The sequence below is a fragment of the Oryzias latipes genome, chromosome 2, assembly GCF_002234675.1.
Source record: "Oryzias latipes chromosome 2, ASM223467v1".
Classification (NCBI taxonomy): Eukaryota; Metazoa; Chordata; class Actinopteri; order Beloniformes; family Adrianichthyidae; genus Oryzias; species Oryzias latipes.
This window is the reverse complement of record NC_019860.2, coordinates 13927992-13953842: the sequence shown is the minus strand read 5'-3', so window position 1 is coordinate 13953842 and position 25851 is coordinate 13927992. Positions and strand designations below refer to the sequence as shown.

At 40.1% G+C, this 25851-nt stretch overlaps 2 protein-coding genes across 2 annotated transcripts in view; both read left to right on the top strand.

The window, feature by feature from the left end:
- Window positions 1-11726, top strand: part of stk11ip (serine/threonine kinase 11 interacting protein) — a 41687-nt gene extending 29961 nt beyond the window's left edge. Inside the window, exons 23-26 of the mRNA XM_011483764.3 lie at window positions 3188-3272; window positions 4306-4388; window positions 8304-8527; window positions 10691-11726. Of these exons, the coding sequence (XP_011482066.1) occupies window positions 3188-3272; window positions 4306-4388; window positions 8304-8527; window positions 10691-10834 (536 nt within the window). The 3' untranslated portion in view covers window positions 10835-11726. The remainder of the gene's footprint in view (window positions 1-3187; window positions 3273-4305; window positions 4389-8303; window positions 8528-10690) is intronic.
- A 7031-nt stretch (window positions 11727-18757) lies between these two features.
- LOC101157676 (gap junction gamma-1 protein) lies at window positions 18758-25504 on the top strand. Its single transcript, XM_023964900.1, has 5 exons — window positions 18758-19101; window positions 21982-22253; window positions 22333-22558; window positions 22632-23309; window positions 24759-25504. The coding sequence occupies exons 2-5, from the start codon at window positions 22014-22016 to the stop codon at window positions 24770-24772; spliced, it is 1158 nt and encodes a 385-aa protein (XP_023820668.1). The 5' UTR covers window positions 18758-19101; window positions 21982-22013; the 3' UTR covers window positions 24773-25504.
- The last annotated feature ends 347 nt before the right edge of the window (window positions 25505-25851 follow it).

Below are 25851 nucleotides of genomic sequence, written 5' to 3'. Positions count from 1 at the left end.
CATTCTGAAAATAAAATACGTTTTAAACACCAGGATTTTCACCAGCGTTTTTTTTTTTTTGTTCTTTTTTTTTTAAGCATTGGAATCAATTGGAAATTGCTTCCTCCAAATGAAACATCGGGTCAAGATCTCATATTCTGTCCCCTTTATTGTCCTATTCTTCTTCCCGCCTTTTTTTACCCCTTCTCCTTTTTTTTTTTTTTGTCAAGTCTCTTGAAAGAAGCGACCTTGCACCACGCTGCAAGACACTCTTTCCCTCCGTAGTGCTGTCACAATCAATGACACGCTCGGTTTTGCTGTCGCTGGTCGGATCCACTGGCTTGTGTTTCTAGCATTTTCTCACCCACCCCTTCTATGGAAATGAAATTTCACACCAGCAACCCAAGTTGGCTTTCTTGTTTTAGCCACAATAGCAAAAGCCGTCCATGACCGAACCGGCCTTTGTGTTGGGGCGTCTTATTTTTCGCAATTGTTGGAAGTGACATTTTCATCCTCGTCTACATTTACAGTATATTTCATACTTTTGCTTTTTCCCTCAGTTAATGTTTACACCCTAAAATCTTTAACTTCTTCCTAAATGTCTCATGAAAGTGAGTAGAGTCTGTGTTTGACGTCACCTATTTGCACAGTACTTTTTCCCCCCACATGCCCAGCAGTGTCATGTCTCTTTGAACTGTGATGCTTCCCGGGGTTTGATAACTCTTTGTGGCATTCAAAGGTTGCCGAGACATCGGGAGCCCTTCTTTCCACGCATTCTTCAGTTCTGGAATCATTTTTCAATATCTGGTTGTTTTTTAGTTTTTTCAAATGCTTCAAAACTATTCCGTCTTTCCCATATTGATCTGAACCCAATACATTTAAGGCTGAGGTTCATTACAGGGTTCCTACAAAGCATGAAAAAATGAAATGATAGCCAGAGTGAGATGCTTTCAAAATCAAGGCAATCCGCTTTCGTGCAAAAGAGCTGCCTTTATGTCAGAGCCTTTACCTCAGCATGCCTGAATGCTGCCTTGTGAGGAAACTTCATCCAGGCATCTGTAACTCAAGTGGTTAAAAAAAAGAAAGAAAAATCATAGCAAAAATATTCTTGAAACTACATCTTTGTCATCACAAATATGGACATTAACAATTGTAGATTCATTTAATGTAATCAATTACAACATATTGGCACCAAAAACACCTTAGACCAAGTAGGAAAGTTTGAAATTGTTTGCTAAATTATATTTTTCCGACGTTAACAAGTACTTAAATAGTTTAGGACACCTCTCTTTTAAAGTGACAATCCAACCCATTATATGTTATTACTTCCTTTTAAGCATTATAAGATGCTTTAGTTTGGCATATTTCCAAAATTGTGCAACCCTTTTTGTGTGTTTTTTAACTTTATTTTTTATTTTTTTTACTTGTCCTGTCCAACAGCCGAGGAAGCAGATAGGAACTGAAGGCCTCTACTGTTGTAATTTTTTTTTTTTTTTGGATCTTCAGACAAACTAGGGATATATTTGTATAAACCCGTTTTGTATTTGAGGCTAACAATTATATTTATATGCAATCTTTGTTGGACCGGATGGAAATAAAGGCGAGAGAGCGAAAGTGGGATGTTAGAGATGCAGGATAAGGGGTTTAGATGGGGGAGATAGTAAAGGGGGTGGGGGATCAGTCGAGAATATAGAGTCATAACATAAGAGTAAATTGCATGACTTAGTTCTTACATACACACATCAGAAAAATACTATGCACACAAATATTTATAGGTTTTAAGTATATTCATACATAGAAGACTTATCTCCAAAGTTGTACGATTTTTACTAAAGAAACTCTAAAAGTAGTGTATTCTCAGCACTATAAGGCGCACTTGAAAGCTTTTATTATTTAAAAAAACAACAACAGTGCGCCTCATAATGCGGAGCAATTTATCTATGGATTAATTCTAGTTGTGTTTACTGACGTCAAAGCAATTTTGAGAAGTACACAGCGCTCTGTCAAAACATTTGGTCGTGTGTTATTGTGATTACATTAACGCCACTAACGTTGTTTTCTTTTTTCGTGGGCTACTTACAAGGTTGGATGTTGGCATAGTCACAGTAACATTTGTTTTAGTGGTTTCAGTCTAGTTATTTACGTGTCCAACAAGGTTGGAAGTTACAGGTAAAGTGAAAACGCTTCTAACGTGTAGCGCATTTTAAACAAGTTCTGGAGTTACTGTGAACGCAGTTAATAAAGGTTGACTGACGGACTCTGATTCTTTTTGTCTTGCTAAATGTGCTTTATAGTTTGATACACCTTATTATATGACATTAGTTCAAAAAGGGATTCCTCATTGACTGTGCTGTAGTGCGGAAAATAGGGTGTATCAATATATTTATATATTTTTATTATTTGGGTATTCAGAACACAATCATACATAGGAAAGTCATGTATAATTTGGCCAACCATCCATTTATTGATGTGGAGCTAAATCTAGGCCCTAGACTTAGTTCGTAGTTCCATAGACTCTAGAGATATCAACCAAGGAAAAGATTTTACGATCTACTCTACAACCGTGGTCCTTGAGATCTACCACCATTGGTTGTTTTCCGGCTTGCACTTGCTGCCATCACCTGTATTAGGAATGTTCAGTCAATCCTCATCTGGATTTATCTGAAAAACATTTGGGGTTGAAATAAAAAATTAGCAAGATGATGAGGATTGAGTAGCTCTACCCTACACCTTTCAAACGATGGTTGCCCCAACCCATTAGAAGGGATGTTAAAGTGTTTCCCAGCAGGTGGGAAGATATTTATCCTTCAGGACCGCAACTTTATGGTTGGACATATCTTCAAGGTCTCCGTAAGAGCGTTTCTGGAAGTGTTTGCATGTATACCAAAGGTTCTAACTCAAGTATGTGTCTTTGTTGCTTTTGAAAGTTTAAAAAAACTCTAGATTCAATAAAAACTCAGTGATTCTAAAGTCAAAAAGTAAGATGTCTTCACCACAAAAGCCAATAGGCTAATCCATCGTTTACTGGCATTTGCCTTGAGTTCTCTTGAACGACTCAAGAAATCTCAAGATTAAAAAAATTTCTATGTCCTGTTGACATCTGTTTGACGGTAGCAACTTAAAATTGGCTTTCTTTTAGGCAGATGTGCTGGATAAATGTTCCAAAATCACTCCAGATTTGGATGTTTTCATTTTTTGTCTCTCTCAGGAATTGTCCGTGAGATGGCGCACAAGTCCGACAGCAAGCTGAAGTCCATCTCCACCACGAGGCTGTCGGCACAGCACCACCTCTGGTACGATCCTCGGCTTTGAGATGGCTGAACGCGTGGACGATCCCTTGGACGCGAGGAAGGGGAGAAAGAAAAAAAGCAAAACGACTGCGTTTTATTTGTGTTGATGCCGAAAGATGTGGTCAGAATAAAGTCGCACACATTTGCATGCGGTCGTAGGTTAAGGGGAGCTTTAGCCGCAGAAGTTCTAACACTGCACATTTCTCGCACATCTTTAGTTGATTACAATCAGCTTTTTTTAGACTTTCGTTTTGTAAAATTGCCCCACTAAATTAGCTGGTAAACCACATCTTAATTGGGAACATATGTCGCTCTACAAATTCTGAAGCATGTGTCTCCCCCTCGTGCGGTATGTTATCGCCATCTGTAGTATTTTTTAACACCTTTTAATTGCGTGTTTTTCTTTCTTGCTCACAAGATAGCAACTTTTATGTTGTTCCTTTTCTGTGGGGGGGAAAAAGGAAAAATGTGGCTCTTCTCATGAAAATATCGTTTTTGGCGGAAAAAAGGTTCTCATCTGCCCGAAAATGTGCAAAAAACATGGCTTGAATAAGCAAACATTTCAGTCCCGTTGACCACGCGGGTGTATTGTCTTTGAAGCAGTCCTGAAGAAAAGGTGTTTTTATCCATTTAGAAGAATGTAAACAAACACCAACTTCCTTTCAGTTTAGAGAAAAACACTTTATGACGAGATCGGCCGTCATCCCGTGGAACAGATTAGTGTTTGCATGTGCAAACGCACAACAAAGCCTGAAATCGAGCCCTTTCTCATCTGGCCTCCACTGCTCGACAATCAAAAAATAAAAACAAATCAAGGCGGCCGTTTCATGTTTTCTGATGCAGTTAACCGCAGCCTCAGAAGGTCTGTCCAATGTTTGCCCAATCCAATTCCTGTCAGCCATTATTGCGTCAATTATCCTTAGGGCTTGCAAATGTGCAAACGCAGAGGCGCTTCCAAGACAGCACCTGCCAGCCACAAACCTCCACAGCTCTCTTCGCCTATCCCTAATCAGCTTTGTTTCTTTTAATCTTCAAGGCCTCTCGTGTGCGAGGACATCCAGGCAGATGTGGAGGACGGACAGCTACAGTTCTTCTACATGCTGGCTTTCGTTCTGCAAGGTGACAAACAGAGCTTACCTCAAGGCTAAAATGCGCTATTCAGCCATAAACTACCCTGTCATCAGCAAAGAAATTTGCTTCTATCTGAACTTTGTCATGTATGCTTCTTGGTACACAGGCTTGCTTACAAAAAGATTAGATTTCAAGACTCAACATAATTCAATGGTACCACGAGTGTTTGACTCAACCCTAGGCTACCCATCTTGTGTTGTCAAAGCTCCAACTGAAGAAAGTAAGGGATGGTGTGTAATTTAAAAGATGACATGATTTGACAACAATGGTCAAACCGAGGTCTAGAGTACAGTAAACTTAACCTGATTTGATTGTTTAAGGGACCTAATATTTTTTAGTCAGTTTTGGTCTCTGCCAAAACAGCCTTTTTGGTCCTGTTTGAGATATTTGTTTCTATGTATGTATATGTATGTATGTATGTAAAAAGTTTTATATGATATAAGATATATTGTAAGGTATATGTTAGGCCTGCACAATAAATCGCAAATTTCTCATTATTGCGATACCAAGCTGAGCAATATACATATCGCAAAAAACTGCGAAAATTGCAATAAATGGTAACCTTGCTAAAACAATTTTATGATATCTTGAAGTATTTACCAAATCAAATAAATCAATTTATGCATTTGACCAATCAGATGGACCCCCTTCACATTGTTGACTAAACAGATGTAGCCCTCTTAATGTTAGATTTTTGCGTCCTATGTAGACGAGGGTCATTTGGAGTGGAACTTACAGTATGTTGACCCCTATTTAAACTAAACTGTTGCAGTGAAATGGAAATTATGTTTTTGGTTGTTTTTCTATTTGTTCATGTATCGCAAGTCATATCGTCATTACAATATCACTAATATCGCAAATCCCGACTTTTCCTCATATCGTGCAGCCCTAGTACGATAACATCAGAGATGTCACCAGTGAAACCTAAATAAAACACTCTTTTTGACTCAAGTGCTACATACATACCCTTTTGCGCGTTCAAGAACGCGCTGAACGTGGGTTTTTATAACATGCTTTTAGTATATGGTGTTCACACAGGTCTGTCGCTACCCGATACAAGCACATGTAGTCACAGTTGGAAGAGGCTTGATCAATTTTCAAATAGTTGGCACTTTACTCTTTCAAACGGCAGCTATGCCTCACTAGCAAACTGTAGTCCCTGATTGATCAAAGTTCTGCTGGTTTAACTATTAGCATGCATTCAATTGCAGCGCTTTTTTTACATGGAGCCCAAAAACAGACTTAAAAACTTGCACCCATGATTGTGAGAATTTCGGAGGCTGGAATTGCACATATGCGTGTATTTACATAGACTTTTCATTGGAAGGGTCGGTTGGACGTGCATTTCTAAACTTGTTATGAATGTTAGACCATTCACGCAATATCAGGTGATGACGCAGGGAAAAGCTCTGGTCTTAAAGGGTTTAAAAGAAAAAAAGAAGCTAGCTATTTAGCCAAAAGTGGAGCTTTTATAATGTAATTTACAAATTCTCGTAAAAAGAAAAAACGACTAATAGAAATCTTTTTATTTCTTCTGTTTTTCATTTTTAGGGAAAGTCCAATAAATCTCTCCAAACAAACCTGTTTACGGATCTAACAAATTGTTTTTTTTCGTAGGTGGCAAATTAATTTTAATTAGCTTTATCAAACCTAGCAAAAAGATGAAGATACCTATCAAAATAAGGTGGACCGCCAGCAGGACTAGACATTTGTTTTTCTTTGTGTGTATTTTTCTCTTTTTGATAAATAACGGGGTTTTTTGTAATATCGCCCCCCAATGGATAGAGGTTGTAACTTCATGTGGTCTTGCCAGTTTGAAAACAAAACTAGCCACAAGTGTTTGCTCATTTTGCTCTCATTCAGACTAAACCCAAGGAACTTTTTTCGTTAAAATTATTTTCAAAAATGTGTCGTCTCGTAAAATCGACCTCCGATGATCCGTGTGTGAAAGCAGGAGGGGAACCAGCAGAGATTTTTAAAAAAGAAATAGGAGACGAGAGTTACATTTCTTGAGACGCAAATTCAGAGACAGGAAGAGCAAAATATGGAAAATAAGAGGGGATTTGTGGGCAGCGGCTGACGTGAGCTGCCTGTCAACAATCCATGTTAGCTTTTGCCATAAAACGAGGCAGATATATACAGTTTAGACTCAGCCGGTTGACAGATGACTGCGTTTGCTTGCGTGCGGTTGGGATTGAACATATCGGCGCTGGCGGACCCCCGTCTGTCTGCAACAGTAGAGACATTTCAAGTCGACGTAGCTGCAGGCTACACACAGCTGTGCGAGTTGGTGGAATTTCAATTGTCCTCATTTTAACCTGTCTAGATCTGCCTTTCTCCCCAACTCGTTACTTTTTGTGACATCAAATGTTAAACTCAAACTCAATAAGTGGAAGCTTTTAACACCGGTGACCTGTAACTGTTGCTTCTAGTAAATCAGAGGCTCGACATCTTTGCAGGTTGAAAACTGTAGGAGCTGTTTGCTTTTAAATATGCGGCTTTGTGTTAGCTTAAGGAGAAACGGCCGGGTTTTAGTGGATGCTGCTGTATGTTCTCAGGCTTGAAGAAACCTGGAAATACTTTGATGCTGAACAGATCCCAGCGGTTTGATGCAGAACTAATGAGACATGTCATGTTACCTCAATCAGACATTCCTGTCTTTGACTTTGCACTGTTTTTGTACGGAAGATAAATGGATACAAAAAGACGGGAGGGGGTTACAATTGCAGAATGAATGTTTCTACTGATTTATGTTTTCTCTAATTAACTTATTGAAAAAGTCTTGTGGTCTGGCTGCACCACTTTGATTGATATGAAAGATTTCACTGAAGTTTTTGTCCTTTACAAGCATCCATACAGAATTTTTTTATGATTAAAAATAATCCAGAGTTCAGTTAGAGATTAAAAAAAACAAATACACACTTTTGTTATTTAATTTTTCAATCCTGATTTTTGTAGGTTTTTATAAATTTGCAAAAAAACAAAAAATCCATTAATTCATTACAAAAGTAAAGAATGTATGTACAGAATTTAAATAAAGACATTCCCAATAAATTATGAATTTACAACAGTTACTATGAATTTAAATGTATAAAAGGAAATGTTCACAAATTATTTATACTTTAATGAATGTTATTTGTTAAAAAAAATATATATATAGAGTTCTTAATTTTTTAAAAAAAATCACAAAAAGAATAAATGGCAAAAAAAAAACAAATCACTAAATATGACTATAAGAAATTATAACCAACATGCCGTTACAAAGCTAAATTGGCACATGCATATACAAATGACAAGAAGGTAATATATAATTAATAACCAAAGTTTTATATAAAAAAAAATACTAGAAAATTATTACAAAATAAAGTTTAGGTCATAAATAATCCATAAAAATCTGGCAAAAATTAATCTGAGTCACGTTTTTTTCCGATAACATTTGCTTTTTAGTTAAAAAGGGGGGGGGGGGGGGTTCTAACACAAAATATAAATTACATACAAAGCAAAAAACGTAAGAGTAACAAAAACAATATAGGACTTCAAGAGTGTACAATATGTTATTTTAAACACAAGAAAAAAACAAAACAACTGCTGTAGCTGTGAGTGACCTTGTTAAGAAAATGCAATTATTGGTTAATTTAAATGCATTTGTATAAAAAGACAAAGATATAACTTTTTTACGTATAATATTTAAATGTTATTGAGACCTACATTTCATGTAGCTTTTATAAAACTAAGACACTAAAACGTTTATTTGTATACTAGCTAAAAAACATTTCTTTTTAAAATTGAGTAAAGTTGTGCCTCATAAATCGTTCAAAAATCTAGATTTATTTCAAGATAAATAAAAATACTATTGGAGAATCTCTAGAATAATGTGCCAAATTTGCATGTTTTTTATTCTAGACGATATCTGGACTCCTCTGACAGTTTTGGCGACTCGAGAGACGCTCTACCTGCTCAGGGAGAGTCACCAATGGAGGAAAGGAAGCTCGACGGCAGGTGAAAGCAGCGAGGAATCTCAGACCGGGACTGTCACCGTGGAGGAAACTCTGCCCATCAGCTGCGTGAGCTCCATCATCCTGTGGTTGTCGGAACCGTGCAGGATGGATCTAAAGCTCTACGACGAGGTTCGCTTCCCGTCCGTTTGTTTCTTCCGCCTGATTATTTAGCAGGCTAAAGGGTTGACCCGTACAGGTGTCCGGGCTCGTGGAAGGTCGTAGACAGTAGCGGCAACATCTTAAACGGAGCTTAGGTGTGCCTTGCAGTTCAAAGTAGGTCACAAAAATGGAACGTAGATTTGTTCTGCTTGCGGTAGGTGTATCGTGAAGTATTTGTAAAGATAAGTCATCTTGGCTATCCTGCGGTGCTTAGTCGTCAATAAGGTGGCCGTACTAGCTCCTCACTGACTGTGTCCCAATGCTGCATGTACGGGGTGTGTAGGTGATACAAGTAAACATAGTATGCTTGAACAGCCCTAACTGGCCCCTTGGCGGATGATTATTTGGCATGATTTTGAGGATTGAAAAAATGAAAAATCTGTACGACACAGCTGCGTCTCACCTATTTCAACCTTTTTTTTTTTTTATTATTTGCTTTGAAATGGTTTATTTCAAGCAATCAAAACAAGAATAATGCACAAAACAATACAAACAACAGTTATACATTCATACAAAGACGTATCAAACTTAGGATAACTAGACATTAAACCAAAGACTGCTTGAAAGGGAGTGGAAGGAAGCGAACATAAACCATACCTTAACCATCCTGTTATGTTCATTTTGTAAGGAACAGAAATAGTGTTCCCGTTATTACTTTTGAAAGAACAACATATAAATAAAATACAATAGTTTGACATAACATTGAAACATAAAACGGAAATTTTGTTTTACATGGACTGTGAACCAGAAATGTGTGTCTGTGTATGCGTTTGATTGGGGTGAAATATGTCTCACAGCTGCAAAGAAAGAAATACTCCGACATTTCTGACACCCTTATACCTCCGGTTTGACTGCTGGGTCATATTGACCCGAACAGCATCCATGTGATATAAACATGCAACGGCTCGTTGCAAATATATGAGATGAATCAAATGTAATATTATATGTTGAAGACACTAAATAAGGCAAGCAGAAGTTTCATACTAAAATAATACTTTTAACTATTTTTCCCAGATGTTCTAATTTTAAAACGGGTCAATTTGACCCATAACATAACAGGAGGGTTAAAGTACGTTCAAACATTCACTTTCACACGTTTAAAAGTCTTGCATTCATGCAACGCTAGGCAAGTTTCTTTGACCCTTTTCGAGCTCTACGTACAAAACGTTTGTCCTTAGAAATTTCAACCAGGTTGAACTTTGACCAACTCTGATTTTGTAGTGACGAATGGATGGCACTAGGGCTACACGATATGCGATATGCGATATTGGTGATTAATATTGCGATAACGATATAATTCGCGGTATATAAACAAACAGCAAAACAACCAAAAACATAATTTCCATTTCACTGCAACAGTTTAAAAATGATACTCCAAATGACCCTCGTCGACGTAGGAGGCAAACATCAAACATAAAAGGGCTCATCTGATTGATCAACAACGTAAACGGGTCCTTCCGATTGGTTAAATGCATAAAGGGATTTATTTAATTTGTTCAATATTTCAAGCTGCCATGAGATTGTTTTAGCACATTTAAGGTAACCATTTATTGCGATTTTCGCCGTCTTTTGCGGTATGCATATTGCACAGCTTAATGTCGCGATAACGATAAATTTGCGGTATATTGTGCAGGCCTAGATGGCACCCATTTTAATACACAGTAGTACCAACCCTATGACCATTGACCATGGAGGAAAAATGCATAATTGTAGCTTGTGCCTGGGTAGAATTCCATCAATTCGAGTCTTTTATATATCGGAAGAGAGCTGTGAAAGAAAACACAGATTTGCGAGGTTTGCGACATATTGACATTTGGCTCTTCCAACCGTAGGTGGCGGATGTGCGCTAGTGTAGTTCAAGAACGCGCAGCACATACCCAATGTGAACATAGAATAACAGTTAGCCTGTGCGCATAGGGCACACACTTACCACGTGAACAACACTCGCAGTGCGCCAGGCCCGAAAAAAGACTGGTATCCATCTGTAAGGACAGGTGTGACGAAGGCAGAAACATTGAGCTGGTAACAAAGGAAATGTTTACAAAAAAAGCTCGGCTGTCGCTTTGATAAAAGGCGTCAAGCATTCTTGTTGCTTTTCACAACTTTTGTTGTTTTGTGTGTGTTTTTCCGCAGACTGTGAAACAGGAGAGGATGTGGTGCATGCGCTCGGACAGCGTGGAGCTCCTTCAGGGTCTGCTGGCCTGGGTCAGGACACAGTGGGAGGCCATGTTCGGAGTGAAGCTGCACACAACCCTGCAAGACGAAGCGGCGTCGTAAAAGAAGACACAAAGACTGTGCATGTCAATGAAAGAAAAGTTAGCCGGGCTAAAAAAAGGAAAAAACAAAGGTTTAGTAAACTTAAGCAAATGTGTCTTTATTTTCTCTCTTGCGCAGTCCGCACTCAGTCTGGTCCCATTACGCTTGTTGCTTTAAGCCAAGGGCTTGAAAATGATTGGACTCATTCGGGTGGTGCACAAACCTGTAAAAAGCTTTGGTTGCATCATTTTCTTTTCCTCCAGAAAAAAGATCCCGCCGAACTTTTCTACAGCTCAAATGGAGTGTGCCTTGTTTCTTTAATGGACATCCCGTTCTCCGGTTCACCTAAATGCGTGTCACGTTGTTCCGAAAACATCTGTAGCATTCAAGAAATGTGGAGCAGATTTGGGTGCCTGGAGTTAGGGGCATTACACTGAGGAGGGAGCAAACGGGAGGAATTCTGTGTCATGCAGTGACCTTAAATTAAGTATGGACCTTTTAATCCCGACAGTACCCCCTCCTTTGTCTCAGCCTGGCTCCCATTTAAGCATTACAAGGAGGTCATGAAGCATTTTACCACCAATTATGGTGTCAAGAGTTTTTGTAAAATCATTAAATACAAGCTTAAAAGTTCTTTTTTTCTTTTAATATAAATCTGTTTTTAAAGTTTGTTTTGGTTTATCAGGGATTAACATTGTAAAGTATGTCTGTTACAGCTGTGATTTCAATCAAAACAAAGCGTAATTTATTGTAAATTTGTCATTAATTGATACATAAATCTTGAGTTTTATTTTTTTAAAGATGTTAATGAATATAAGTTTCTTTTTGTGTGTCTACTTTAACTCAAAACATTTCTTAAAACGTCAGCATTGCATATCCTTGAATAAAGTGAGCTTTTCCTGCCGCACATTTAGCAGTTTTTGTCCAATTTGTGCGTCTTTTTGATTTGTTTTTGGAACATTTGATGTACTTTTCGCTGCCTTGATGGGTTTGGGATGCAAACTTTTGTTTACCAAATAAAATGTGATCCAGTAAAGCTACGTCCACAACAATAACTGCAACGCTTGTTCAAGTGGCCACTTCCAATAAAAAAGTCTTGGTAAAAAACGCGCATTTTGGGCTTCCAAGCTCCAAACTCTTCTAGTTAAATGTACCTACGCACGTTTTAAGACAGTTTGTGAACAACAAACGTTATCACAAAATATTGTCTTAAGCTACGTTCACACCGCCCTCGGCAGCATGCGTTCAAGCGGACAGTTCAAATGAAACGTTGCATTTTGGGCTTTCGCATATAAAACTTGTGTTCACACATAGCTATGCAAGTTTCTACAACTTTTTTTGGCCTTTTTCTTTTTTTTTAAAAACGCGTGGAACCCCGTTGCCAGTTAAAATAAGTCGATATTGGACCGACCAGTAGTGGTAATGATGTATAGATTTGGTTTGACTGGTGAACCCAGACACGGCGACGAGCCTTACGACGTCTCCATTTGTTTTCCTCTCCTAACATGATGGGTATCCATATGCGCCATTGCAAGGATGCTAGCAATCAACCGAAATGTCTTCATTTCGCGCCCAAATTGCGACATTTGCGCCGTTTTGACATTTCGCCTCTTCCAACTGGAGGCGGCGGACATGCGTTAATACACAGGAGAAAAAGAAAAAAAGCCCCCTCCGTGCTGTTCTTGAACATGCGTCTAATGCCTGTAGCTTATGAAATTAGGACACCAACACGCGTTCGCTGAGCAACATTGTCTCCTATTTGTCAGCGCGGGGAGGAATACCTCATGCCTGGCGGGGGATTTGTTTGTTGCGATGATGCTAATGCTGTCAGTGTTCAGCACTGAAGAAAGAGCCTGGCCAAAACAAAGCCGAGCAACCCTGAATGAAAGAGCCGCCTTTGTTTTTCACTGTTGCCTCTGGCTCCCGCTTAAAAGTAGCAGCGCGGTGTCCAACATGTGCACGACGGAGTTTGGCGCCCTACATATGCTCAATGTGCTACCCTCACCTTTAGTTGCAGCCAAACAAGCGCTCAAATGACTGGCGACTGCTGGCCCGCGTCCGTCGGGGGGCAGACTGGTTGTAATGTTTCCTCCGGTCTGCTGCAGGCCATTAAAAAAAAAAGAGAACATTGTGTGGCTGATTTGTTGTTTATGCACAAGAAGGTTAAGGGCCACGGTCAAGATACCCATCCAATCAAACTCCTTTTTTTTTCAGTTGTTAGTTTTTTCCTACAAGAGGAAAAAAAACAAAAACGCTTGCATAGAAGCCAAGGAGGCAGGCGAATAAAACGGAGTTAATGGCAGTACATACAGTACGTCATTAATTCAGCTTTATGGCTCATACTGATTCATGCGTTTGTTGCCATCGCTCTCCATGTGGGAAGAGTTTCTTCTGTATTTTTCTGCATTTTAACGATTGCTGGATCCTCCCAGGAACCAACTACAAGCGAGAGAACGACGCAATATCTTGTAGTGATAATTAATGATCCCAGAAAAGATGCATGAGTCATCATGGTTGCATGCTATGAATTTATGTCACAAACGTTTTTATGCTTTGGGAGGAAATAAGCAATTTAGGCTGATACTAAAACATTACCACAACATGTGTGCTTGCAGTAGGGAGAGGCGGCGGGCTGCACGGGTGGGCAAAGAGGAGACTGCTGCCCCTAATCGAGCAGTTAATATCCACCCAGCAGGGGTGCAGGAAAAGCTGTTTTTTTTTTTGTTATCAGTAGGACGTAGTTTGTGAATCTTGATAACCCAGAAGTTTTGCAGAGAAATCTTGCAGGTGAGGGGAGGGGTGTAGGGGGGTCATGGCTCAGTCATATCAGAGAACAGGAGGAAACAAGGAGGGCAGGAAGCTGGGATGCAGACATCTGGCCTGATTCAACCCCCCACCCAACTCCAAACATTTCCGATCCTGTGGTAAGCCAGTCAGGAGGCGCACAGCTGCACCGTGCATGACGGCAAGAAAACCTGCTGAATGCCAGAGTCAAACAAGTTTTTAGATGGTGGGCCTCCAGGTGGATGAACTCCAAGCTCTAAGACCCAATCCTATATATATATAAAAAAAAAACATGTTTTGGGAATTTTTTTATATGTTCTTGTGGACGAACATTTTTTTGCATGATGAAGGATTTAAAAAAAATTAATCTCAAAATTACATTTCTGAGTACTCCTTTATTTAAAACATGGTGAATCAAGAGCAGACGGAAAAAAATACAGTTTGATCCCTGGGTCCACTCCATCCTGATGCATTCACTTGAAGACGACTCGATCCATCAAAGTCTTTGTTTTCTTTGTCCAAACTGGATCCTGGCTCAAAACTGTACATCTGGATAGCTCAGACATTGTCTGCCATTTGTACCACCTATGTTAGGCTGGGGGTGTGAGGTGGTGCAAGCTAACGGGAGAGCATGTAAACAGACAGCTCTCAGATGACGGTAAGGTGGGGACCCGCCCACAACTTAGAGGCGAATTTCCCTCTGCAGATTTAATGTCTTAGAAAATGAGAGGTTGTTGTATTCTATCTAAAAAGGCTATAATTATAATTAAAAGACAAAAGAAAAAAGGAGTGGGTCTTTAATGTCTATTGTGTTCTCTTCGGGTTCCTTCAAAAATACCGGCATCGGATTCTAATAATAGATAAATGTGCCCACTAGCTTCAAATAATTTGACTGGCATGCAAATATGGTGACCCAATGAAAATAAAAATTCCTTTTTTTTCTATATCAACAGGAAAATTGAACTTTCTCCCAATGATATAAAAATTGGCAAACATTCAACATTCTGACCTCTGACCATCACGGAAGGTACCACCTTCAGTTTAAGTGTGTTTTCACATCCAAAATAAGGTTCACCCTTGTACATTCTTTCGACTAGCATAACTCTTCAACCATTTATGCAATTAACGCAAATAGCAGATTCTAAAAGGGGAAAAAAAGCACCTTTACATGGGTAAAATAATGCGTACCGGTGCAAAGCCGTTTACTCAATACCAAAATCAGATAATTAACATTGATCACGTCTATGGTTGAAACGTTCCGGCAGTCCAAAGAACGTGTGTTACTGGCGTCATCTCCAGTGTTAAAGGGTTAAAAAGCATGTCCATCACATCACAGATAGTTTGAAACTGATTTTCCCCCCTGGATGTAATTGAAAGCTAATGAAATTTGACACATTTTGCAAACACGTAAAAAGAAAGAAATATAAAAATGTTCGATGATTCCGCCCTTTCACCAAAAGTACCAGATTTGAATTTATTGCAAAAAAAAAAAAAAATTACACAAGCTCTAAATCATACAAAGTACACAGAGTTTCGCAATTTTTTTCTATAGTCAATACGTCAAAATATTGTCTGTTGTAATGTATCACCAAAACAGTTGTGCTGTCAACTTCTACTGACAAAAATTTGCCAAGTCACCATTTAACTTTTGCTAACTCTTTTCTTGAGAATAGAAAGTTTTCATTAAAATTGTGTTTTCTACGTCCTAATTTTTGAATTCAGACAGAATTTTTGTAAGCTCTTATATTCCCTCCATTGGTGTTACCATTGCAACCTTCCAAGGAAGTCAGACTTGCAGAAAAATATCCATTACGACCACAATTAAAATTTTACAGGCTTATTGCCCAATACACAATGAGTTCAATGATAAGAATAAAGCTGGCATGCTATAGCAATGGTTGCTATGGTAGCATAAGCATTGGTAGCTGCGAGCATAAGCATTGGTTGATATGGTAGCATAGGCATTGATCGCTATACTCGCATAAGGATTGGTTGCTGAGGTAGCATAAGCATTGGTTGCTATGGTAGCAAAAGCATTGGTTGTAGCATAAGGATTGGTTGCTGAGGTAGTAAAAGCATTGGTTGCTATGGTAGCAAAAGCATTGGTTGCTATTGTAGCATAAGGATTGGTTGCTGAGGTAGCATAAGCATTGGTTGCTATAGTAGCAAAAGAATTGGTTGCTATGGTAGCAAAAGAATTGGTGGCTATGGTTGCACAAGCATTGATTGCTTTGGTAGCATAGGCATTGGTTGCTATGGTAGCATAGGCATTGGTTGCTATGGTAGCTTGAGCATTGGTTGCTATGGTAGCAGAACCATTAGTTGTTGTGCTACAGTCAGCATTTGTTGCTGTGCTTGCTTTAACACTTTAACCCTTTAACACTGGAGATGTTGCCGGCAACACCAAAATAACTGAAAGTGTTCGACCATTGCTGATGCAGATAAAAGCGACTTTGCATACCTGCTTTCCACCAATTGTAATGTAATGTGTTGCATAATGGCGTAAATCTGCTTTTCAGTGTCAGAATCGTCTGGAATTACGTTATTTGCATAAACAGATGAATAGTCACTAGTCGAAAAAATAACAACACTGTCCCTGAAGCAATGGACCTATCATCTTCCCAGAGACCCACCATTTGAGTCAAAATATCAATTGTCATGGCAACAACAAAATGTATGATAATCACGATAACGACAGCCAAAATATTTTCAGGTCATGGTATCCCAGTGAGTACTTTGCCAATTTTGAACCTTTATACAAGCTCTTATGCAAGTCTTAAATATCTGCGCGATGAACACACGCTCCACACACCATCTGAGAAAGGGCTTTTCAATTCTCAAGTCCTGCAGTGAACTGTGGAAGGTTACGAAGTTCAGTCTTTTATTCATCTCTTTGGGCAATTAGGAGAGCTGCAGTTTGGGGATATTTTGTCCAAGCCATTAATGTTGCAGGGCAGACCAGCGATTAGACACAGCCCTCACTGTGTGTAATGTTTTACACACGGCAAGCAACACTTCAGCCTCCACAGTCACTATAAACTTGAATCATAAATCCAAAAGTGAACATTACAACCTTCATAAAAGTAGGATTTATTGCAAGGCTGGTTCGACTTGTATATCTACTATGAAGGCAATTAACTGTATATTTTTGGACCTTTTTTTTCCCAATGAAAGCAGGTATTTAGCTCTGTCTATTGTTTCAGGGGTTGATTGAGCCAAATGGTCTTAAAGGCTCCCAACTGCTTTGAGCTTGACTGACGACAGATGAACACAACGAATTATTTTGTCAGATTTTCTTACCAAAGAAATACAGCAACAAGGCACCACAAATCAGAAAATGTTCTTTAAAATTGCAAGCCCTGGTAAAATAAATACTAAATATTGGACACAATCTGGAAAAAGAGTGTATGTTATGTAACTTCAAAAGTCTATTCACTTCATAGCCCGAAATTCTATTTGATAGTCTGACTTCTCGGTTGTATTTCTTTTACTGAACCTCTATTTCGACAGTGAAAAACTGAGACAGTAATTGATGTTCTAGCAGCAAAAAAGTTGCAGCTTTTGCTGAAAAACTGTTAGTTTTTAAAGACTCACCTTTGAGGAGTGTTGGCTCAGCGTAAGCCCGCCCACACTTCCCGTCACCAATGCTCTTGCAATGGTGACGGGAACATTACCCAACATTACCTGTGCAGTAGAAAATGGCGGGAAAAAAATTGTAGCTATCCAGCCGTACAGTTTTCAGTCAACTGCTATGTCGGACGAGGAAAACAAAGTCGTACTAGTTGTCTACAAGTGGATGCATCAGAATGGAGCAGAGCAGGGAGGAGGATATTTTCTACATCACAAATACAATCATTTTCACACTGCATTTTTTTTCAGCTCCTGATTTGATGTGAATAAAGAAATAGTCAGAAATTCAATTTTTAGCTAAATTAATTTATATTTGTGCTTGAAAAAAAATGCGACAGGGACACATTAAAAACACCAAAAAAATAATTTTTCATCGGAGTGGGTCTTTAATATTATTTTTTATACCATGGTCCGGGTGAATACTCGATTCTGATTGGCTGCTAGGTGTGCGTTAAAAAGTGATTACCGCACGCCCCAAAAAGAAGTTCCAGTCACCTATCTCGTATGTTTTGTATCACTGCGCCGGCTTCTTTAAAACAACCTTTAGCTTCATCATCTGGACAAAAACAAGCGGTAAGAGGAGCAATTTCTCTCTGAACTGATGCTTTATTCAACCCATCGGGACATTCAGCGTGTATATATATATATATATATATATATTGCTTTATATCGCCGAATTTTGACTACACTGGCGCCTTGTCATGGTAACGTGACAAAGTGCCGCACCACGTAACAAATAGTCTGGTTTTTGTGAAAAAAGCGATCCAAATTGGGAAAAAAACAAAAATTAAGGACTAAAAACGGGTTAATATTTATTTCTTTTGTAAATGACCATGGTATAAGCGGGTTATACCATGAAGTCTGCACTTCGCAGAAGAAACCTAGGTTCAGGCTTCCAAGGCGTGCGTTAAAAAGTGTTAATGCACACTTCTTTAGCAATTAACCCTTGCGTATAAAAACTAAGCAAAGGCATGCTACAGTTACAAAGGTGCTCCATTTAGACCATGTGGTACAGGTATGTCTTTGAAAAGGCGTTTTAAAATAACATATTTTGAATGTAAAAAAAAAGATTTTCTACAACTTTGCCACTGAAAGTAAACACTGTGTGGAGTTGTTTAAGGCATCATTTAGCCTTCAGGAATTTTGTCAACTTTTGAAATCGTCAGGTAATTTCAACTTTCCACTTCTAAGGTGATAGGAATTCAGGAAATGAAGATATGAGGGCTGGATAATTATTTTACATTCAGAGTCTGTAATCATAAGAGACCAGAAGTTTGTATGTTTTTTTGCATGTTTTTTTTTAAGTTAACCACCTTCCAAACAATATTTTGCTTTTTTCTTATTATATGGTGTGTCCCCCAGGCTCCTGCATGGGACCACTTCACTTGCCCCCCTTATAAAAAACACAATCTCTGTCTTCTTTGTTGTGAAGGTAGAACGGTAGTCGGCGTCTCAGGTTTCATACAAGAGGCCTCCTCTGTATGAATGGGGCTGAGTTAGGAGGAGAAGGAAGAGGAGGAGGAAGGAAAAAAAGGAAGAGAGGAGAGGGAGACGACAGAAATCAAAGATCCCTCTTTTGTCCACTTCTTTGGGACCCCGTCACATGGGGTCAACCCGGGCTGGGATGGCTAATAGTTACGGCTGCAGATGAGCGCGCGCGCTAATTAGAAAAACCTGGTGAAGCAATTAAGCTCAAAAGCGAGACGCCGCGCGCGGACGGTGAGCGCGTGGAACTTATCTTGACCGCACTTATAAACATAAAGTGACGCTAATTTAGGTGGTCGGCCACTAAAAAGAAAGTTTATACGCGAGGCTTTGTGGCGTGTGAGTGAGTGTCCGCGAGGCGACTGTCGGAGCGGCGCGTGCGGAGAGTGGTGAGTCCTTAATTTTCATCATATTTGGGAAAAAATGTAATAAAAAGACACCTTATAACAACGTTTTATTTATTTAAAGAGTTAATAAGTATTTAAAACTATTTTTTTAAAGGAAAAAATACATGTATTTGCAATTAAAAAATGTATTTTACTTCTTTTTTCCCTTAAACTTTTAAAGAAATGAGTGACTAAAGCCCTTTTTGAATTTAAACCTTGAAGTTGTTTAAACTATTTTTTTTGTCCCAACCAAAATTTCGCTGTACTTTTGTTTTCCTCCACGAATGCCACATTTCCCCAAACATTTTTGTCTGAGTCAGCATACAAAAAAAACTACTGCCTGTATATTCCTTCTTAAACTTCCTAGTCTTCCTTTTCCTCATAAGTCTTCAAAGTATATTCTTTTATTTATTGGTTCTTTGAGTTGAACCTCGTGCCTGCTGCTGCTGCACATGATGGCATTTGTTTGCAGTTGCCCCTGTGTCTGCTCCATGAACCCTAAAAAATTTCAGCTTTCTGGTTTTGGTTAGGAAGGAATGTCTGCTTTGTCCAGAGGCTTTTGCCCAAGAAACCTCTCCACCTCCTCCTCTCCCCCTGCACACTCCTCCTGAAGCCCAGAGTGACTCCTGAAGCAGAAAAGTCATTAAGCCAACATTAACAAACGAGCTTTTATTTTGGTGAAATAAAAGGCATTTATTTTTGTAGTAGGTTGCAAATATTTACCCCAGGAATCATTTATTGTTGGGACAATATTGTTCTGGTGAGTTATTATTGGGGCTTTTATTTTGGTGTTCTGGAAAGCTTTATTTTTTTCAAAATATAGCTAAAACTCCAAATCCAAATAACTGACAAAGAACTTTTGAGTGTTTTTCAAAGTAAAAGTTTTTTTGTTTTTGTTTTTTCGTTCTTGTTGTGGTTTCTCCAAGAAATGTTTGTGGGGGAGTTTAGGAAATTTCCGAGCTGCATCCGATTCTTTTTGGGTGACTAACGTGTCCTGGTATGTTGGTTTAAAACACAGAGGTGAGATGTTTGTCTGTCTACGCTAAACTGTCAATTTAAAAATAAATAAATAAATTCAAAACAGGTCACTAAAAGGTCTGCACCCCAGAGAAGTTTCTTTTTGTGTGTGCAAACGTTTAAATAGCATTGCTAGCATTTAAATGTTATTAGCTGCAAGAAACTTGACTTAACGAGCTGATGGTGCCAGCAGAGGAAAGGTATGTTGGCAGATCGTTGGGGCATCACTCATCTGGATTATTTAAAAACAAAAAAATAAAAAAGGTTTTGCACCAAGCAATCCTGGTTGCTACCTCCAGACGCACGTGGAGCAACACTTACATATGTGTTTGTGTAAATAGTCGGACCTGAAACAGATGTTGCCTCCTGCAGCTGGACTTGTTTCTGTCTCCCGACGTGCATCTCAGGGTCGCCGCCTCCTCAGTTTAAGTCAAACATTGTGGACGTTCCCACAACTGAGAGGAGAGGAAAAAAATAATAATAAAAAGAATAAATAAATCAGGATTTACCTGAAAGTCAGGGTCACTTTCTTTGAAACTTGTCTCATTTCCTGTCAAATCTCGTGGGATCACACTCTTAAGGTTTGGACTACGATGACTAACCTGGTGAGTTAATACCTGAGCGGACTTGTGACCTGACAAGACAAGTCTGCAGATGCTTCTGAAGGCAAAAGTCAGTTGAAATGACTCATGAACTTTGTGTTGGTTTCTGATAACTTTTTGAACACTTTTCTGTAATTCAAACCTTTTGTTTTGAAAATGTTTAAATAAAAAAAAGGATGTAATAAAGGTTCACGTGTGTTACTGTGTTCAGAAATGGATTTGTGGGATCGTGTCAGGCTCTAAGGTGAGGGGAAACGAATTTCCTGACTAATTGGAGTGTACTTCTTGCAGTTCGCTCTGACTCGCCAGCCGCCGCTTTGATTTCCGATTAAGCCGCTCAGGATTGGCATTCCAGGGCGCTGTTAGAATGTGGGTTTACCAAAATGGCTCCTTTCTGTGCCCTGTGGATTTCTATCAACGACTCTATCTATATACATATATGCATACATATGTTTTTTTTCTTTTCTTCAAAAATGAAACTTTTAGTCGTTCTTAAAAAACATTTTAGTGGATAACTCTGGTGTGTAAACCTGGTAGTTTGATCCTGTTGGAAATTTATTAGGCCAATTAGGAGTATTGCAGTTGAGCTGCAGGCTTATAAAAAGCCCTAAAAGTTGGGGCCAAATGTGCATCTTAAATGGATTCAGATTCATTTTGCTATAAATCGTGCCATGTTTCGCCTTATTTTGAAATGAATCCTTTTATGGTGTCTTACTTTTTGTCCAAGAGCTTTTTTAAAATCCAAAATCTGGCTTAATAGTTGATTAAAGAGGGATTTAAGTCCCACTCCAATCATGTTTTGAGCAATCCTAAAAACCTTCCTCTTGGTCTTTTATTTGCCCCCCCCCCCCTGTTTTTTGTTTTTGTTTTGTTCCAAAATTAAGTTTCTAGGATGTAGTTTCAGCAGGAGTTTAGTAAAAATTTGCCTCAGTTGCAGGCGGGACCTTTGGTCCATACTAACCCCACGCTTTACCTGACGCTCTGTTTACACGCTCTCCTGCTAGCTTACAGCCCTCACACCTACAACTGGACATTAGAGGTGCAACGACAACGGTGAGCAACATTTAGAGCTGTCCAGGCGTACAGTTTAGGGCCAGATGTTGGCTTAGACAAGGAAATGGAAGACTTTCATTAAGCTAGTAGTCCACAAGTAGATGTGACCAGTCAAGAGTGTTTTCTACGTCCCAAGTACAACCTTGCCTAGAAATGTAGAAATAATTGTTTAAATGTCTGTATTTATATTTTTATTTCTCCCTAAATTTAAGCCCTATTTAGCGCTCCAGTCACCTCGGCAACATGAGTTGGAGCTTCCTAACCCGCTTGCTGGACGAGATCTCCAACCACTCCACCTTTGTGGGGAAGATCTGGCTGACGGTGCTCATCATCTTCCGCATCGTGCTGACAGCCGTTGGCGGTGAAACCATCTACTATGACGAGCAAAGTAAATTCGTCTGCAACACAGCCCAGCCAGGTTGCGAGAATGTTTGCTACGATGCCTTTGCGCCGCTCTCGCACGTGCGATACTGGATCTTCCAGGTGATTCTCTCAAACATGATTGTTTCTTGAGTATTGGCGCCGATGTGTTTGGGTGAAGTCTTTAACACTTTGTCTGCAGGTGATCATGATCAGCACCCCGACCATCATGTACCTGGGATTTGCCATCCACAAGATCGCACGTATGGGCGATGGCGACTACCAGCAATTTCAGAACAAGAAGAGGATGCCGGTGGTGAAGCGAGGGGCAGCGCGAGACTACGAAGAGATGGAGGACAACGGCGAGGAGGACCCCATGATCCTTGATGTGATCGAACTAGAAAAGCCGGAGAAAGCTGATACAAATGGTGTGTAGCAGAAACCTAGCAGCATGTACTGTTCCTACAGGGTAGCTTGTAAATGGTTCTGTTTTGAATAAAGGTTCTGTGAAGAAGCACGACGGTCGACGGCGGATTCTCCGTGACGGACTCATGAAAGTCTACATCTGCCAGCTGCTGTGGCGCTCTGGCTTCGAGATCGCCTTCCTTTGCGGACAGTACATCCTGTACGGCTTTGAGGTGATTCCCTCGTACGTGTGCACTCGCTCGCCGTGCCCGCACACCGTGGACTGCTTCGTGTCCAGGCCCACCGAGAAGACCATCTTCCTGCTGGTGATGTACGCTGTCTCGTTCCTCTGCCTCCTCCTCACCATCTTGGAAATCCTCCACTTGGGCATCGGCGGCATACGCGACACCTTCCGCCGACGGGCCGCACTCAACGCGCGCACTTCCCGTCTGCCCTCATCCCGCTCCATACCCACCGCTCCGCCAGGATACCACGCCACCATGAAGAAGGAGAAGATCAAGGAACTGAGAGACTTGCCGATCGGGGACTCTGGGCGTGAGAGCTTTGGGGATGAGGGCCCCTCGTCCAGGGAGCTTGAGCGTTTGAGGAGGCATCTGAAGATGGCGCAGCAGCACCTGGACCTTGCATACCAGGCAGATGAAGGAAGCCCTTCACGCAGCAGCAGCCCGGAGGTCAATACAGCTGTGCAGACAGCTGCTGAGCAGAACCGCCTTAACTTCGCCCAGGAGAAGCAGGGAGAGGCCAGTGAGAAAGGTACACGCCTGTCCCACACGTCTGTTCCAACGAGGTTGGCTCTGAGTAACACCAAAGAAACGCCAGTCCAGTTATACAACAACTTTACCTAGGGTGCTTGAGCTGACATATTTGAAAAGACAAGTTTGACATCTGTCCAACTTGGCAACATTAATCTAAACAACTGTTGTAACCCCAGAGATGTCACCAGCCACACCTGAATAGTCGTGATATTTGAACTTCTGTAACTCTTCAACCGCAAAGCGATAAATTTGAATTGGATGGTTGTGATGCGGAGAACAGTGCCTTTACATATCAGCTTTGCACCAATTATGCGCAGAGCTGCTCTTTCTCTGCTGCAGAATCTGCTGGAATTCTGTTAATTGGGTAAACGGTTGAAGAGTTGCGGAAGTCGAAAGCGTGGAGCCAAAGCTCCAGTGGTGTTAAAGGGTTAGACCTGCTTTTTCCTTTTTGAAGTAGCTTCAAAAGGTTTTTCATTCTACATTGGGGTTGCTCAATCCTGGTCTTGAAGGTCCACCACCCTTTTTGTTTGCTTTACTCACCTGCTGCTAAACCGAATCAGGTTCTTGGTGCTAAATGTTGGGGATTTTCACAGCAGTCCTTGCGTCAGGATTGGTCTAAGATCTTAAGCAAACATGGAATTTAAATGTTTGGTTAACCCTTTGAGCTTTAGCTCCATTTTTCAACTACCGTAACTCTTCAACCGCTTATGCAATTGACATAATTCCAGAGGATTCTTAAGTGGAGAAATTCTGTCAGAATCAGGTGATGAACGTTGGTTGCGTAAACGGTCAGAGTTGCGCGAGTCAAAAACGTGTTTGACATCTCAAGTATTGATCTGTGGACACACCAGGTATCTGACGAACACGGGATCTTCAACACTTTTTGGTATGTTTACCGTTTACAGACGCATGTCCGCCACCCACAGTTGGTCAAGACTTGGTTCAAATACGGCAAATTTTGCTCCAGGTGTTTTCTTTCATGACTAGGCGGCAAGAGGCTCAGGTGGTAGAGCAGTTTGTCTAATAACCGCAGGGTTGGCGGTTCGATCCCCGCTCTCCCCAGCCAGCTGTATCTCACCGCTCCCCCAGGGGATGGGTCAAATGCGGAGAACAATTTCCCCACTGTGGGTTAAAGTATAAATTATTAATTATTCTGATGACAATGTCATCATTCCAACCTGACACAAAACTGCAAATCTGACTCAGAGGTTTAACTTCACTGCAGGTTTAATGGCTACGCGTTTTAATCCTTGCTCCCAAAAATGAGCTTCAAAAATGTGCGTAGCTGCATGTGAACGTGAGTTTTTGAGTACGAAACTCTGGTTTAGGTGGGTTTATGTAGACTTCTCATTGGAAGTGGCCACATGAAGGCCCGTTGCCAAGAGCGACACAAACTTAGAGAAGACATGTTTTCCATCCTGAGCTCCTGTTTTTTGTTTTTGTCCAGGAATACATGCCTGAACGTACGTCCGACCTCGGCTTCTGCCCGCCCGCTCCTACCGGCCTTGAACACACGGGGAAGCACATACAGGAATGCAGTCAGACCACTGAGGGAGACCAAAGCATGGCTGAGGGAACTGTGCCTTTCAGTATTGGTGGTCCGAAGTGCTGACAGACAGTGTCATGACACTTCCACCACTCATCCCGGACTTTGCGCTTGCCAGCCTTCCGTTCCAATCCTCCTCTCATCTCAACCTGGATGGTTCCTTTCCTGCCTTCGCAGTGATCCGTCTCCATGCTGGACTTCTCTAAGGTTTATGGTTATCTGTACTTTTTTTGGTTTTTGTTTTCCAGCTGAATGTTTCATTGAGGTTGGTTATGTTTAAAGGGTCAGACTTTTTTTTTTTTTTTTTTAGGATGCTTTTGTTTTGAAACAGTGATTTATTGGCAAGAATTCACGCCGGTTCCAAAACCTTTTTCCATTTCCAAACCACATTTACTCAAGTCGGCCAAACCATATTTACCTGGGCGATGCTTGAATTTTTCATTGACAAAATTCTTTAAACATTTTAGTTTTTCATTTTTGTGCAATCAGCTTTTTTTTTTTTCGCCTTTGACCAAAGCTCAAGTTTCACCTTTTTTACTGGTGAAAAACGTATCACTTTCTCAGCCGTTTCAGCTTAAAGCATGCTGTTTCTACATCCTTCTTGTTTAAGTTAAGTCATGCTAAGATTAAAACGCACATTAAGAATATTGTTGTTTATTCTCGCTTTTCTCGTGGTTCATGTTACTTATTTTTGTATTTTTCTGAGACATTTTCCATCCTTGACAGAATGTGAGAAAGTGAATGGAGAAACTCCTGATTGACTTTTTTCCAACATTTTTCCTTCTATTATCCTGACGGCTGCTGGCGGTGGCTTTATCGTGAAAATGCGACATTTTTTGTCATTGGTTTGGGGCTCTACAATGCTGGGAGGGGGCTTTCTGATCACCTCACTTCCAGTTTTACACTTTAGTGCAAGGTACGACATTCCATTTTTAAATACGGTACTTATTTGTTTGTATATTTTTTCCTTTCTCCTGCAAGTTTTGTAGTTTAT

Excerpts from the sequence above, each read along its gene's own strand:
- LOC101157676 (XM_023964900.1), top strand. The coding sequence starts at position 22,014 with ATGAGTTGGAGCTTCCTAACCCGCTTGCTGGACGAGATCTCCAACCAC. Across the intron at positions 22,254-22,332 it reads TGCGATACTGGATCTTCCAG|GTGATCATGATCAGCACCCC; the intron begins GTGATTCTCTCA and ends CTTTGTCTGCAG. Across the intron at positions 22,559-22,631 it reads GGAGAAAGCTGATACAAATG|GTTCTGTGAAGAAGCACGAC; the intron begins GTGTGTAGCAGA and ends TTTTGAATAAAG.